Source organism: Staurois parvus, unplaced genomic scaffold, assembly GCF_062004578.1.
Source record: "Staurois parvus isolate SC_StPar_1 unplaced genomic scaffold, SC_StPar_1.0 ptg000745l, whole genome shotgun sequence".
Lineage (NCBI taxonomy): Eukaryota > Metazoa > Chordata > Amphibia > Anura > Ranidae > Staurois > Staurois parvus.
In genome coordinates this window covers 472030-488027 of record NW_028318541.1, presented here as the reverse complement: position 1 = coordinate 488027, position 15998 = coordinate 472030, and the positions used below count along the sequence as shown (strand labels likewise).

Below are 15998 nucleotides of genomic sequence, written 5' to 3'. Positions count from 1 at the left end.
GTGTAGCTGAGAAGCTCATGGGTGTGGCTTAGCAGCTCAGGGGTGTGACTGAACAGCTGGATGTATGTAAAAAACCCATCAGAAAGAGGGAGTAGATCCTCATTCTGGGTTTGGATTGATCTATAAAGATTTTTCAAAGGAAAGGAATATAATAAAACTATATATTTATACATGCCATTTACAATTAACGACAACTTTTTTTTTTTTTTTCGTTTACCCTCCTTTTTAAACATTCCAGATTTTAGCTGTTTTGCATCTTTATTGTCACCTTTTTCCAAAAGCCCATCAGTTCAGGTGGCATTGTCGAGGTGTGGGATAGGCTTTTCCTTGTGCCTCGGCTATGCTGCTTCAGTGAATTAGGAGCTTGCCATCGAAGGGATTTCATTTCTTCTTCCACATTGTGTTCAGTGCTAATTGGCGCAGCAGTAAAAAACTGGCATACCTGGCAAGGGACACAATCTAACCTTTGTTGGGCTGTGACTGAACAAATCAAAGCATGGCAGCCAGGGGCCCAGTGAGGGAGGGGGGGGGGTTCTGTGCTGTGGCACCATTCCCGGGGCTACAGAGGCCATAGAAAGGGTTTAAAGGGCCAATGTGCCCACATTGCATAGTGTATCTAAAATTGGTTTAGGTATGTTAGATTTCAGGAATATTCATGGATGTACTCAGGAAAGTTTTTGTAGGAAATGATCAGATGTCTCAAAATGTCTCAGTACAATTTTTATGCCAAATGAAGAATTGTGTCCATGTATAGGTAGGCAATTCTCACAACAGAAAAATCAAAGTGATGATTGAATTTTTCTTGTTCAATTTGTTTCTATTGAAATTCAGTACAAGTGCAAAGGGGAATGAGCCCCCAAAAAGTATCTGATACTGTCCTTGCGGCACATTTAGCACACAATGGGCTGTGGAAGTTCAAAGAAAAGAGATTAAGATAACTGAAGTTTTTCCATTGTGCTAAGAACACAGATCTCCTGTTAATGTAAACTGATTTCCCACAGCTGCAGTGTTTGCTGGAGATCTTTAGTAGTTCGCTGTGTGATGTGGTGTGCATTTTTGGAACACCGAGATTAATTTGCATGTCTCACAATGCAAATGAGGGATGGTTCACAAAGCTGGCTCTGCCTTTAGTTTCACGTTATCTTTACAACATAGCAAATTCTGTTGAAATAAATAGCTGGGCCCTTTGCAGGTTAATGCCATAATGTGCTCATATACACCACATACTGGCACACATGACACTAGGGCTCCATGTACACGGGACACTTCTGTACGATGAAAACTGACTACTGCTGCCCAGAATGGACTGAAAAACAGTAAAAAAATTAACTATTTCAGACATTTTGAGAGAGCAGAAGCAGAGAGATCAGCATGTGTTGAGATTAGCTTTTTTTTTTTTTTTTGTGGTGTTTGGATGTTTTGCAGCTCATTTCTGTGCAGAAATGATTGCAGCAGCGTCTAACATATTTTCTTTCAAAGTATGGTGTACCAGGTCCATTTGAGTACCGGGAAAACGGTTTGCATGCATTTTCCGTGATTAAAAACATTTTCCAAATGCTTATAAGTGCAGTTAGCTGCCTTTCCAAGCATTTGGCATTTGAAACGCTGATAAAATCTATTCCTGAAGTTTGGTGCGTTCAAAAAAAGACTGCAAACTCAACTGCCTGTAAATGACGATGTGTACATGGACACATAGGAAAACATTAGGGAGAGTTCAGGGGCTGCTGAAAAAATGCAGAAAAGCTCCTAAACGTGAGTTTATCAGCTGCAGTGTACATGGAGCCTAAGCTCTCACGCACACGGGGCGGTTTGATAACGCTGGTACCGTTAGCTGTGTAAAGTCACGTTAAAAATGTGAGTTTTTTTGCGTTTTTGCATTCACGTTTTGCCGCATTTTGTGGATTTTTCCATGTTTGCATGTTGTTGCGTTTTGTTTGGTCAAAAACACATCAAAATGCCAGTTTGCAGCGTTTTGCCACATTTTTCAGCATTAGAGCGTTTGTACAGCTAAACTCCTCTAGAAACCCACTAGTCCTGGGTTTTTTTCTTTTCTAGCTAAAAAACATTGATTCCAGTCTGTGTGTGTATGGACACATAGGATAACATGCTGGGGGGTTTAGTGGCTGTAGAAAAAAACGTCAAAAGCCAAAAACAGCCGCTGTAAAAACGCCCATGTGCATGAGGACTTACGTTTCAAAGGGAGCCCACTGGTGGTGTCCCAGCGCTTCCATCTTCGCCTGGTCTTACTTTTGGGTTCACACTCAAGCCGTTTGAATGGCCAGGCCGCAATGGCGTCACAATCTCGCCACTGTGTTCTGTGCATTGAAGGCACTCTGTTAGAAAAACCCCGCATGTCTCCAGTTTTTAAATGTTGGACTTTTATACCACTTTATAGCAGAAATTGGGGGTAATCAAATATCGTCCAAATACAAGAGTCACGTGTTTTTCTTCTTGAATCTTGGCGTGCTTTGTGTATTACTTCCGGATCTGTGCATTAATCCAGTGCAGGGGCGGACTGACCATTTGGGAACTCGGTTACTGCCCGAGGGCCCGGGGTCAGTAGGGGGCCCCATGAGATGCCCCTGGTTGTCAGTCCGCCCCTGATCCAGTGTGAGTCTTCCTGTAATAAAGACCGCTCACTGCTACTTTGTGCAGGGTGACTGGTCTTGTCTCCGCCCCTCCTGTATCTTTCTGCAGGCAGCCTGTAGTGGGTGGGGTCTGCTGGGCCCCTCCTACAGCTCTATTCTCTGCACAGGCTATGTACAGCACAATGATGTCATGGCTATTTTTAGATGGTAATATCTGGGTTTGTAAATGCATTTGTTGAACACAAAGTAGATTTATATCCTTTGTGGCCATTGAGGAATTTATATAATGTTTTTGTGCCTGGAGTTCAGCTTGATACCATGGTGCAGTATTTTCCAGGACCTGTCCATCAGGTCCTAGTGGTTAAGATCCAGTTGTAGTTCTGTTGTCATTTTTGCAGTTTCAGCTTACGTAAGGAGCAAAAAGAAAATGTTTGGAATATTATTTGATGGAATTTCAATCTGAGATGGAAGTATTGCCGTACAATGTATCTTTTTTTTTTTTCAATAGTGGGCTTGTTAGCTTATTAAACCTGACAGTGATCTCACTCCGCAGTCATTACAGTGAATTGTGGTTTCCAGACCGATATAAATCACAAATGTAAAAATAAAATTAATCCGTTACATAATATTTGTGTCATTAAAATATTCCTGTCAGTCCAGGAATGAGAGCGGTCAAACTGCGCCTGTTATGTAATATTTATATAATGAGGTTGCCGGTGACTGCCTTCACTAATCACACTTTGGTTTTCTTTTCTCTTTCAGTGCTGCTGACCGCCATCAACTGCTACAGTGTTAAAGCGGCGACACGTGTCCAGGACGCATTTGCTGCGGCAAAGCTGTTGGCTCTTTGTCTGATCATCATTCTGGGCTTTGTACAGTTGGGTAGAGGTGAGCCACCTCCTGCATGGAAGATTGTAAAGTTCTGGTCATAGGACGCTAATTTGCTGCTATGGTGCAAAGTTTTACCTGTATTTATTATTATTATTATTATTATTATTATGATTATTAATAATAATAATAATAATAATAATATTATTTATATATATATATATATATATATAAATTTATTATTATTTACATTTTTTTAACACCGCCATTACATTCTTCCAGCTTGTAATGTAAGTTGTCAGGTCTCAAGAACTGTCACTTGAATTTTTTATTTCTTTTTGCCCATATGCTTTGTCAGCTGCAGGATTGGACAGGGTACTGCCCCCCCCCCCCCCCCCCATGGCCATTCCAAATGCAGCTTACAATGAGATGGCTGCATGATAACTAACGCTTGTCTCAATTGCAGGCACTTGCCCAAGACGAGTTCTGGCTAGAGGAATGCAGAGGGAGATGGGGCATGTCAGCCCTCCCATTCCTTTGCATTTCTCTTGCCGCAGTTCTCTCCTTGCTATCTACATTGTTGGACAGCTGTGGAGGGAGAATGGGCACCCTGCCTGACCAAGCATTGGCTTAAAAAGCACGTAGGGACAAAGTGTACTTTGTCCCTTGGGGGATAGAACACTGAAAAAAGTTGATGCGGGTGTTCTTCTTTCAGGGATTGTCCACACCCAGTGCATTGCAAAAGCGCATGTTCTCAGGCACTGCATGGAAATGCCCTGCTTTCTGCAGATGCATGTAGGTGCCATTAATTCCTTACATCACCCTGGCACATCTAGCTAACGCAAGTGCATTTTGTAATTTTGAAATTCTTGCCTGCATCACTTTTGCACGATGGGCAGCCCATTGAAATTAATGGGCTGCTCAAAAAGCATCACACATACATGTGTGCAGACATGCCTTAATGGCATGGATGTTTAACCTGTGGCCCGCCAGCTGTTGCGAAACTACAAGTCCCATCATGCCTCTGCCATTGGGAGTCATGCTTGTTACTGTCAGCCCCAAATTACATCACTGACCTTGTCTCCAAATACCACCCAAACTGTACTCTCCGCTCCTCGCAAGACTTCCTACTCTCTAGCTCCCTTGTCTCCTCCTCCCATGCTCATCTCCAGGACTTCTCCAGAGCTTCCTAATTTATCAGACTATTGCCTACTGTGCTCACTTTTAGGCGATCTCTGAAAACCTATCTCTTCAGGGAAGCCTATCCTGCCCTCAGCTAATACTGGAATCTTCTACTCTTCCAACCAGTCCATCCCCCACAGTTATTACCTTTTGTACCACTAGCCCCTCCCTCCTAGATTGTAATCTCCAAGGATCAGGGCCCTCCTATCCCTCTTGTATTGAACTGTATTGTTGCTGTATTGTCTCCCGTTATATTGTAAAGCGCTGAGCAAACTGTTGGCGCCATATAAATCCTGTATAATAATAAAATATATATCCTGTATAATAATAATAATTTGGCCATTTAGGGCAAACCAACTGAAAGAGATCCTGTGCCGGGACAAGGTCCTGTAGCACCCAACATGAAAAGGCCAAAGTGCACCCCTCTCCCATAAGCCATGAACTACTTCGTCAGCACAGGCTGCAGTTTCTGCCCTCTCTTTGAGGGAAGGACCCATCTGAAACTGCTATGCACACTCAGGAACTGAGAGACAGCTCAAGGTTGAAACTGCCACAACGGAAGAGCGATTGGCCTCAGCGAGCCTGCAGAGTTATATTTTAGGACCTAATATTGTTGCATCATCCACTTGTGGGAAGTTAAATAAAAAGAGGCGTGCGCCATCCCAAGGAACGTCTCCCGCACTCCGAGGTGAATGATTTCCATAAAGATGAGAGGTATTAAGTGATTTTCCAGCAGTTATTAGTTTTGGAAGAATTATGCAATTATTCCCGGGGTGCTGCAAAGCGCGTGTGTGCATGCTCCGCCCGCTGCGTTCCACGCACCCTCCCTCCCCCCCGACCTCTCGCTGCTGCCGCTTGCTCTGCCAGCAGCCATCACAAGAGTTGAACACCTCGACTGGAATTAACATGATAAATTCACTGCTTGCCTCATCAGAAAATCTCACCCTAAGAGGATTACCGACAAATCCCGAGCTCTCGGGCTGGCTTTGTACCTAAAGCAACCTGTTTTCTGTCTGTGCCGGTGCTTTACCCGCCAGCGAGTCTGCTCAGACTCCCAGCGAATATTTGATCTAATTACCAGAGATTTGCAGTTCTCTCCAACCAAAATACAAATTAGAACAAATTGCTGATTAGCGTTCCAAGAGGAACCGCAGTCAGAAGAGCGAAATTTTCAGTTTGTGCAGTTAGGCAAGCCATAAATTATGTGATTTTATTTTCGGCAACCAGGGTTGCAGGAAAGAAAATCCCCCAGTTCCCCCCATCAATACTTAGTGTTGATGGGGGAATCCCTCCCGTGGAGCTATTGTGTTCTGCAGGCAGGGAGCCTTCCCCGCCGGCAGAGCACAATGATTACTGCTCTGCCAGCAGGGAGCCTTCCGCACCGGCAGAGCACAATGATCACTGCTAGTGGCTATAGCCACCAGCAGTAATCTTTAATCTGGAACAAGAAAACAAGAAACAAGAAAATCTCCCAGTTCCCCCCATCAACAGTTAGTGTTGATGGGGGAATCCCTCCCGTGGAGCTATTGTGTTCTGCAGGCAGGGAGCCTTCCCCGCCGGCAGAGCACAACGAATACTGCTTTGCCAGCAGGGAGCCTTCCGCACCGGCAGAGCACAATGATCACTGCTAGTGGCTATAGCCACCAGCAGTAATCTTTAATCTGGAACAAGAAAACAAGAAACAAGAAAATCTCCCAGTTCCCCCCATCAACAGTTAGTTGAGCTATTGTGTTCTGCAGGCAGGGAGCCTTCCCCACCGGCAGAGCACAATGATCACTGCTAGTGGCTATAGCCACCAGCAGTAATCTTTAATCTGGAACAAAAAAAAAGTGGGCTTGTTGTACTGATGTTGATCGATGGCTAAACTTTAGTACAAACAGCCTGGCCATAGATGGATATAATCTTGGCTCTGCTGAACTGACCAAAATTCGATCCATCTATTGCTGGCTTTAGAGCAGCTTCAGGTCGGTCCTCTCTGCAAGCCTTCATCAGTGCATGTAATATGACATACTGTCAGAGCTGCAGAAAGGCGTCTTCATCTCCTGAATGAGTTGATCTGAGCCCAATAAGTTGCAGCCAGGGTGTTCCTCTTTAAAAGAAATCTTTAGCCCTGGTTCACACTGATGTGGTGCGGAATTCGCAGTGTTTTCTGTGCGAATTCTGTACCTCATCAGAATCGCACCCCGTTAATGCGAACTGCTGCAGGTGTGTATGTTAAAACCCCGAAAGAAGTCCGCAAAATATGGTGCGATGTGCAGAATTGGATCACATAGGTGTGAATACCCATGCAATTTGACCAAAAAAGGGTCCTGCAACCTTTTTGTGCAGTGCGATTAGAGCCATAAAAAATGTACGGCTCCAATCGCACCGCACACAAATCGCATGTCATTTGCACAGGAATGCAGTGCGGTTCCTGGGCGAATCACATGCGATATACCGCACCGCATATATGTGAACCCGGGCTTAAACAAACCCTTTCCATTTCCTGTGCGTTTGACATCCTCCAGTCTTCAGTCCTGTCCTCAGAGGACGGTCAGTGAGATCGCTCAGATTAGACTTCTTCCTACATTCAGTCCTGTGTGTTGTCTGATAGCAGAGTGCTGAGTCAGCAGAACAGTGCAAAACAAAAGCACATTCACACGTCGGGCGCAGTGATGTCTGAGGAGTCTGTTCGCCGCCTCTGATAACAGAACACGGATTATGAGGATCGAGTGGAACATTTAGACTTAATTTACACAAGTGGCGTGTTGAGTAAAGGGGGAAAAAATTGTTTTTAAACCTGTTTTTATGCTATTTTGTATGATGTGTATTCCTACAGGTATTCAGGGAACAATAGAACAAGCTGCAGTAAAACAAAGCAAAGACATTCCAAATAAACTTGAGCCCATTAGAGTTGCCCCTTACATCAGATTTCCACTTACATGAGGCTCCCCATCAGTTCCCCCCCTTCCCCTTACATCAGGTGTCCCCATCAGCGCCTCCCCTTACATCAGGGTCCCCGTCAGCACTTCCCCTTACATCAGGGTCCCCGTCAGAGACCCCCCTTATATCAGGGTCCCTGTCAGAGCCCCCTCCTTACATCAGGATCCCCGTCAGAGCCCCCCCCCTTACATCAGGGTCCCCGTCAGAGACCCCCCTTACATCAGGGTCCCTGTCAGAGCCCCCCCCTTACATCAGGATCCCCGTCAGAGCCCCCCCCCTTACATCAGGATCCCCATCAGAGCCCCCCCTTACATCAGGGTCTCCATCAGAGTCCCTCTTACATGCGAGTCCCCATTTAATCTGGATGGAGGAAGTGCTATCCTCCTGTGAATTTTGGGGCAAGCACGTGATTGTTTAGGAGACCAGTTATCCGAGCAACCAACAATGGTTCACTGACTGTTGCACTGGAGAACGGGGGTGGTTGGGTCGAAACAAACTGTTGGCTAACCTGAAGAACCTGCTTAACCAGCTGTGGGCCTGATAAAATCATGCAGCAGGTCGTAGTTATAGAGAACTCTGCTTTAGCCCTGCTTCATACCAAATGGCTAAATGGTTAGCACTTCCACCTGGTAGTACTACAGTTGTTGGTTCAAATCCCAGCCACGGCACCACCTGCCTGGATTTTGCATGTTCTCCCTGTTCCTCTGGGTACTCTGGTTTCCTCCCACACTTCAAAAGACATGCTGGTAGGTTAATTGGCTCCTGTCTAAATTGGCCCTAGTATGTGTATGAATGTGAGTTAGGGACCTTAGATTGTACGCCCCTTGAGGGTTAGGGACTGATGTGAATGTACAATATATATGTAAAGCGCTGCGTAAAGTGACAGCTCTCTATAAGTACCTGATATGCTGCTTTGATTTCAAAGCCACTGGTCAGTTGTACAATGACTTGCCTGACATCTATGCGACTTCATGCTCAGAGGTCTAGTCAAGTCACACGTGAAATTGTCAAAAATAGTGCAGGAACTTTTTCTTCAAAATCAGTGCCGCACCACAAATTCTGAGTCGCACTGATCTGAACAGTTCCATAGGCACAAATAGAGTGCGACTTGTCATGCAATATGGAACCGTCAAATTGCATGACAAGTCGCACCAGCTGCTCGCTCACTTGGTAGTTGTATGACATGTTTTGGAAGCATGCATTTAGCTTTTACTGCAAGAAATCAAATAGTCTGCAGCAATCTGCCCCTTGCTTTTCCACTGGTTTCCCAAATTAAAGGAATTGGATGGAAATTTGCAGAATGTGACGGTTTGCTTTAGGGGTTGATGTAAGAAAGGGGTCCGGTGCATGTTGGGGTAAGTGTTGAAGATTAAGAACATTTAATGAAGCACATTGAGTCTTACAGCACCAGAAGGTCCTACTGAGTGTGCTCAGCAATGGAGACCCTCGTACTGAATCTGAGCATGTCTTATACTGTACTTTTTATAAGGATTTTGAAATTGTCGATTACAGGAATGTCTGGATATAAAAGGGTTAATAGCTACTGGAAGAAGGAATTGTCTCGCCTTAGGGGGTGAGCCTAACTGGGTTGCCTGTCATGTGACAATCCATGGCGTAGATTAGGCTGAGAAGCTTCACATGGCCTGAAAGGCATCCATCAAATGTTTCAGATTCTTACCGGTTTGAGCCGCACCGGAGTTATTCCACACAGTCAAGGAATGCATCTATTACCCCCTGACTCCAGCTACCCTCAATTAAAGGAAAATCTGTCTGTTCCTCTCTGCTCCATGGATGTCTGTCTGCGGCTGCTTTAGAAGTACATCTCCTTATAACCTCCTAGGAGTCTTTCTATTGCTCTCCTCTCTGTATTTTCCACCCTGGGAGAAAGGAGACTTAGTAATGCTTCTTATAGTTACTTTTCACTTTCTAACTTATTTTACTATCATGATGGAATTGGATTTTTTTTTTATTCAACATACATTTTTATTTGGTTTTACAAATATAGTTACAACTATAAAACACAAATAGGACAGTGAAAAGCTACACAATAAAACAGCACCTATACTGTGATAAAGTTTAACAAAGAGAAAAAAGGAAATATTGAAGAATTCCTAGCAATCCTACTAGTTCCACAAAATAATCATTTTGGAGTATCCAAGAAAAAGGTTAAATAATAATAATATCTTAGGTTACAGTTCTCAACCAGCCAGACCGGGGTTTCCAAGCTTTGTCAAGTTTGGTAATTCTATCGTTTAGGTAAGCTAAAGATTTCTCATAGATGACGTGGGTCTGGACTAGCTCAATGACTTCTTTTAGAGACAGGGCTAAGTTTTTTTTCCAGTGTCTAGTAATGGTAAGTCTTCATACTAGAAGAATTATGTGTCGCTTAGAGTCAATAATGGATTGGATATATATCTATATTTATATTCAGAATGGCTAGAGTAGGATCTGGTTGTTTTAATATCTCAGTAATTTCCAAAATCATGTGGAAAACTTTATACCAATAGCTTCTAATATTTTTACATGTCCATAATATGTAATAGAGTACCAATCTGACCGCAGTTTCTCCAGCATTGAGGACTATGTTGTTCTGAAAATTTGGCCATTTGGTAAGGAGTTAGGTACCATCTTGTGGAAATTTTGTGCGTTAGCTCCCAAAGGTTAACACATGTAGTAGCTGAAAGAATTGGATTTCTTTTGAAACACACCAGTGTGTCTTTTTGTAGCATCTCCACTTTGTGGATGGTAATGGTTGGAAATGTCCATAACTACATGAAACTGTCTTTTGAAACTCTAAGGGGTGTATTTAAAAAAAAAAAAAAAAATATATATATATATATATATATATATATATACAGATAGAGATATTATATATATAGATATATATAGATATATATAGATATATATATAGAGCGCTATTTTTCCTATGAAACTACATCTACATTTGTTCTGTGTGAATTGGGGCAAAATTGAATGTTAGGCTATTTTCTATACAAGATGGATGTTTATACAGAATAGAGTGAATCAGGAAGAAAATGCATTATGGCCACTAGATGGAGCTGATGATCATAGGAAATAATTATTTATTATTATGATTGTCATCTCCATTTAGTGTACATGCAGTTTCACAGGATGATTAGATCTGCAATTTTCTTTTAAATACACCCCTATGTGAACTAGTTGAGCACATGTTGTTTTTGTTTTTTTGGGTTTTTTTTTTTTTTTTTATCATGGCAAAATGACTAGGAGCTTCTGGAAGGGACTGTAAAAGCAAGTTGTGCTTTTGTCCTTTAGTGCAATGTTACTCAACCTTTTTTTCAGTCAGGGCACCCTTTAAAATTTTAAGCAATCCCAAGGCATTCTTTAAAATTCTGCACAATCTCCAGGCACCCAATTCTAAAATGTAAACTATTACAGTTTGCTACTGTACAACTACTAGTTTTACACAATTCAGCAACATACAGAAGTTGTACACCCAATGTTAGAGGTGATTTATTCTTCATAAGCAAAAATACCTTTGCACACTAGTACTGACTAGAATTCCAATGTTTCTCCCTCAGTTTTTCTCACTCCACCTATGTGACCCCCAGGAATGATGGGGAGGGGAAAAAAAGGATGCTGTGCAGACACTCAACATCCTCCTTATCAAATGATGACATGTTTGGGTGTTAGGATGCTGGCAGCTAGAAGGTCATAAAGAGTACACAATGAATGCCTGTGGCTTTGCGTAACTAAAAGGCAGGCTTGATCCACCTGCTGGCTTTCATACAATTTTTGGGCATGTTGCCAAGGCACCCCTGAAGAAGCCTGAAGCCACCCCAGGGTGCCTGGGCACCCTGGTTGGAGAAGGCTGCTTTAGTGCAGTGATGGACAGTTGATACATCTACCCTTCCATGAAGGTATCCATTTCTGCTACAGTGCAAGTCAAGACCTCCTTCTAGAGCAGGGGTCTCCAAACTGCAGCCTGAGGGCCAGATGTGGTCCTTTGCTTGCTTTTGTTCAGCCCATGAGGACCAATTCCTTCTGTTGACACTAGTGATGAGACGCCATTCCTTTCACTGACACCAACAGTGGGGCTTTATCCTACCATTGATACCAACAATGGGGTGCTATTCCTCCCACTGACACCAAGGACTGTGCATTGTTCTTGCCAGTAATACCTGTGATGGGGCATCATTCCTCCCACCGACACCAATGATGGGGCACTATTCCTCCTTCTACTGACCACATTTTTAAATCCTATTGACCAAGCCTAAGACAATGTGGACTCACTGATGCCTGAAAAGCATTTAACTGGCCCTTTGTTTGGGAAGTTTGGAGACCCCAGTTCTTGAGCTTGTGCCAATCATCTCAGTTGCAAGGGACTGCTTCAAAATTTTTAACAGATTTCCTTGCTGTGCTCTCTTCTCATTGCAGTTTGTCTTCCTCCACTCCAGCATAGTTAGTAGAACATTCTTGGTGGCAGGATCCATTGACATGACAGGTCCAGCTAAGTTCAACTTCATAAATTTCAGAACATCTTAGTCAGCAAACATCTGATAGATCTTATCATTGGTTATCGGGTGACACTTCTCTTCTCTACTTTGAATACTGCACCATCATTTTTTTTTTTTTGAGCACTTTCCACTGCACAAACCCAAGACACATTTCCGCTAGCTTTGGGGAGGGACCAGTCATGGCTCTGTATGAAAATGCCAGCCCAATTAAAGAAGAGCCATGGGTTTGTTAGAGAAATACCTGAATTCCATAAAAGGTTCATATGAACAGAAATGAACCTTCTGGTCAAACGTCAAGTAGTGGGCTCTGTGGGTCACCAAATAGCTGATGGCTGTTATAGTTGGTCGTGTGGTTGGTTATATTGTAAAGCGCTGAGCAAGCTGTTGGCGCCATATAAATCCTGTATAATAATAATACAATAATGTGATACATTTCTCCTTTAAAACACTGTGCTAAAACTTTTTGAAGGACTTTTTGCCACAAGAACCAAAGACACACTTCCTCTAGCATTGGGGACGGATGGCAGATTTTAAAATAGAGGTTTGAATGCGCCATAAATCAGAAACCTCTCAAAACTGAAATGTGACAGCAATAGACTGCACAAAAATAAACTGGTCATTTTTGCTCACCTAATATTTGAACTTTTACGTTCATGAATGATTTAGCTTCTTTATATAATGCGATTTGTATTTCGAATTTACAAGTCCCATTATGTACTTGGCAGCTGTTGGAGGGTGGAACTAATCATATGACATTATTCATTATCTCTGAAAGCAGTTCGTCTGGAAGGTGTTGGAGGTTTATCGCCCAGTCACGCTGCCCCAGTCATCCAAGGACATTCTGTGTTGTGGGAAAGCTGTCCTACTACGCTGTATATTTTAATAACTTGAGGCTAGATCTTGTAATCTCTAACATTTTCAGACGAATGCTGAACATTTTCTGGTTAAAAAAAATATACAATTTCCTGCAGCCAAAAAAAAAAAAAAGCTGTAACGCAAACGATTTTTAGGTAGACCTCACTTCAGAAGTTATTTTTTTTATAGTCTTGGAAAGAACAGGAAGAGTTAGAGTTTTTGGCATTGTTCCTCTGTCCCCAACCATTGTCCTAAAAATGTGGCTAGTGTAACTGGTGTCTCTGCCCTCCCACAATGGTGAGATTTTCTGCAGTAGTTGGTGTCTCTGCCCCTCCCACAATGGTGAGATTTCCCCCTTTAGTTTGTGTCTCTGCCCCTCTAACAATGGGGAGATTTACCTCCAGTAGTTTGTGTCTCTGCTCCTCCCACAATGGGGAGATTTCCCCCAGTAGTTTGTGTCTCTGCCCCACGCACAATAGGGAGGTTTCCCCCATGTAGTTTGTGTCTCTGCCCCTCCCACAATGAGGAGATTTCCCCCCTGTAGTTTGTGTCTCTGCTCGTCCCACAATGGTGAGATTTCCCCCCTTTAGTTTGTGTCTCTGCTCCTCCCACAATGAGGAGATTTCCCCCAGTAGTTTGTGTCTCTGCCCCTCCCACAATGAAGAAGATTGTGTGATTTGAGTTGCCTGTATATAAGCTGCAAGTCTCTAATCAGATTCCTGTTCTGTTTACTCTGCAGGAGATGTCTCCACTCTGAGCCCTGAACACTCCTTCGATAACACCAGTAATGATGTCGGCAAATGGGTCCTGGCATTATACAGCGGGCTGTTTGCATATGGCGGATGGTGAGTGCCCACTTATTGATCCTGTATTGTTATGTTGTCCCTGTGTCACATGGTAGCCTCTACAATGGATGCAGACCATTACCTAGCTTCCTTAAAATCTAAAATAACAATGGTTACAGGAAATATAATTACTTTCCCCAGAGGTCTTCAAGGTGATCATAGGGTGCTCTTCATCTCCTCAATGGTGCAGAGAGCAGCACTAAAGTGATGATATAAGAACCACTCTCAGCACCATTATACACTGAATGCAGGGTGCTGTGGTGACACTCCTTCAGGGGCGGGTCCATGACACCCTGTACTCAATGTATGTCCTCAGTCTCTTCATTTGTATGTTCATCATTTAAACCCAGAAGACTAAGGACATCTAGTGGTGAAAAGAGATAACTGTGGGGGACAAAACCGAAGAGGAGGTGAGTATTGCAGCCTGAAGTGCTGAAAGGCAAAGTACATTAACTCGAAGGCTGGGCTACGCTGGACTCTAGATAAAATTTACAGCCATTTGCATCAGATGGATGTGTAACTCCTGGAACAAAATGCAGCAATGAATTGGATTTTTGGTTGTTGAAGTTGACTGGCTGCTCTTGGTTGGTTTCTGTTCTACTGAATGGAAGTACGTTCTGATTGGCTGCTCTGGGTCGGGTATTAATCTTTTGTAGGGTCTGATTGGCTGTTCTGTGTTGGGTTCTCTTCTGTTGAATAAATGTGAGTTCTGCTTGGCTGCTCTGGGTTGGGTGTTAATCTTTTGTAGGGTCTGATTGGCTGTTCTGTGTTGGGTTCTCTTCTGTTGATTAAATGTGAGTTCTGATTGGCTGCTCTGGCTTGGGTATTAATCTTTTTAGGGTTTGATTGGCTGTTCTGTGTTGGGTTCTCTTCTGTTTATTAAATGTGAGTTCTGATTGGCTGCTCTGGGTCGGGTATTAATCTTTTTGAAGGGTCTGATTGGCTGTTCTGTGTTGGGTTCTCTTCTGTTGAATAAATGTGAGTTCTGATTGGTTGCTGTGGGTCGGGTGTTAATCTTTTGTAGGGTCTGATTGGCTGTTCTGTGTTGGGTTCTCTTCTGTTGATTAAATGTGAGTTCTGATTGGCTGCTGTGGGTTGGATTCTGCTTTACTGAAAATGTGAATTCTTCTCTAATGTTTTCTTCCGCTCTGTTTCTGGCTGCAGGAATTACTTGAACTTTGTAACTGAAGAAATGATAGAACCTTACAAGTAAGTGAACTGGCAGCTTTCACTACACTGACATGGCACTTCGGGCAGACTCTTCTATGGAGGGCTGATACCTGTCTGCCAATATTACTATGTTACATGATCCTGGAGATACATTGCTTACATAAAATACTTGTATCATTTCCCTTGTCTGCAGAAACCTACCTCGCGCCATCATTATTTCTCTGCCTATCGTAACATTGGTGTATGTCCTCACCAACCTGGCCTACTTCACCACACTTACACCGGAGCAGATGCTGACTTCCGAGGCTGTGGCCGTGGTAAGTCCTTATTATTTTTTATTCTTTGTTAATACAGAGAGAGCATATGTACAGTCCAGGGAAATCACAGAATAAATATAGAAAGATTTACAGTATGTCACGTGACAGAAGAACAAAAAGTAGGGTTGCCTTACCCAATCTAAAGGTAGCTACAGAAAAATAGGTCCAGATGGTAAATAAATTTGTCAATGTATAGGATGTATTGGTATATGTATGGGGTGGGCAGGTATGTGAAGAGATCGGGTATGACTTGGATCAGTCTTGTAGGGGATTTTTAATTTGAAGGAGCCGGCTAATCCACTGACAACAGTAAAGGGTGAGAAGAGTTAGATGGCCAGTGTAACATTCCACACTGACCTGGCACCTTGGTGTTCTCCAAGTCTATTATACTCCACTTAAATGACATAAGTTAGGCCTCTGAACCTCTACCGTGTGTTTGACAGGCTGAAGAGAAGAGGCTGACTGTACACATACAGTACTCCATGGAACTGTAGATAATTAGAACAATTTTGGTCCGGAGTCCACACCTTTATCAAGTTAACATCCTTAAAGCTGAACTCTAGGGAGATATAGAAGAAACATATTAATGCTGTTTTTATAATCCTAAACCCCTTCTACCCAACCGTGGTGTCCCTTTAAATGGGTCTCTTTGGATGGGCTTCCTGATCACATTACCACTGTGATTGGCTGTTGCAGTGGTCAAGTCACATGATCAGGAGCCTGTCCCACCTGCTCCTGATCATGACTAGAGACTGAGAGCTGTCCATGATAGCTCAGTCACTATGCTGTGAGCAT

At 43.1% G+C, this 15998-nt stretch overlaps 1 protein-coding gene across 1 annotated transcript in view; it reads left to right on the top strand.

Moving 5' to 3' along the window:
* SLC7A5 (solute carrier family 7 member 5) overlaps positions 1–15998 on the top strand; it is a 53188-nt gene that overhangs the window by 14323 nt on the left and 22867 nt on the right. Inside the window, exons 2-5 of the mRNA XM_089654119.1 lie at positions 3351–3476; positions 13611–13716; positions 14881–14925; positions 15080–15203. Of these exons, the coding sequence (XP_089510245.1) occupies positions 3351–3476; positions 13611–13716; positions 14881–14925; positions 15080–15203 (401 nt within the window). The remainder of the gene's footprint in view (positions 1–3350; positions 3477–13610; positions 13717–14880; positions 14926–15079; positions 15204–15998) is intronic.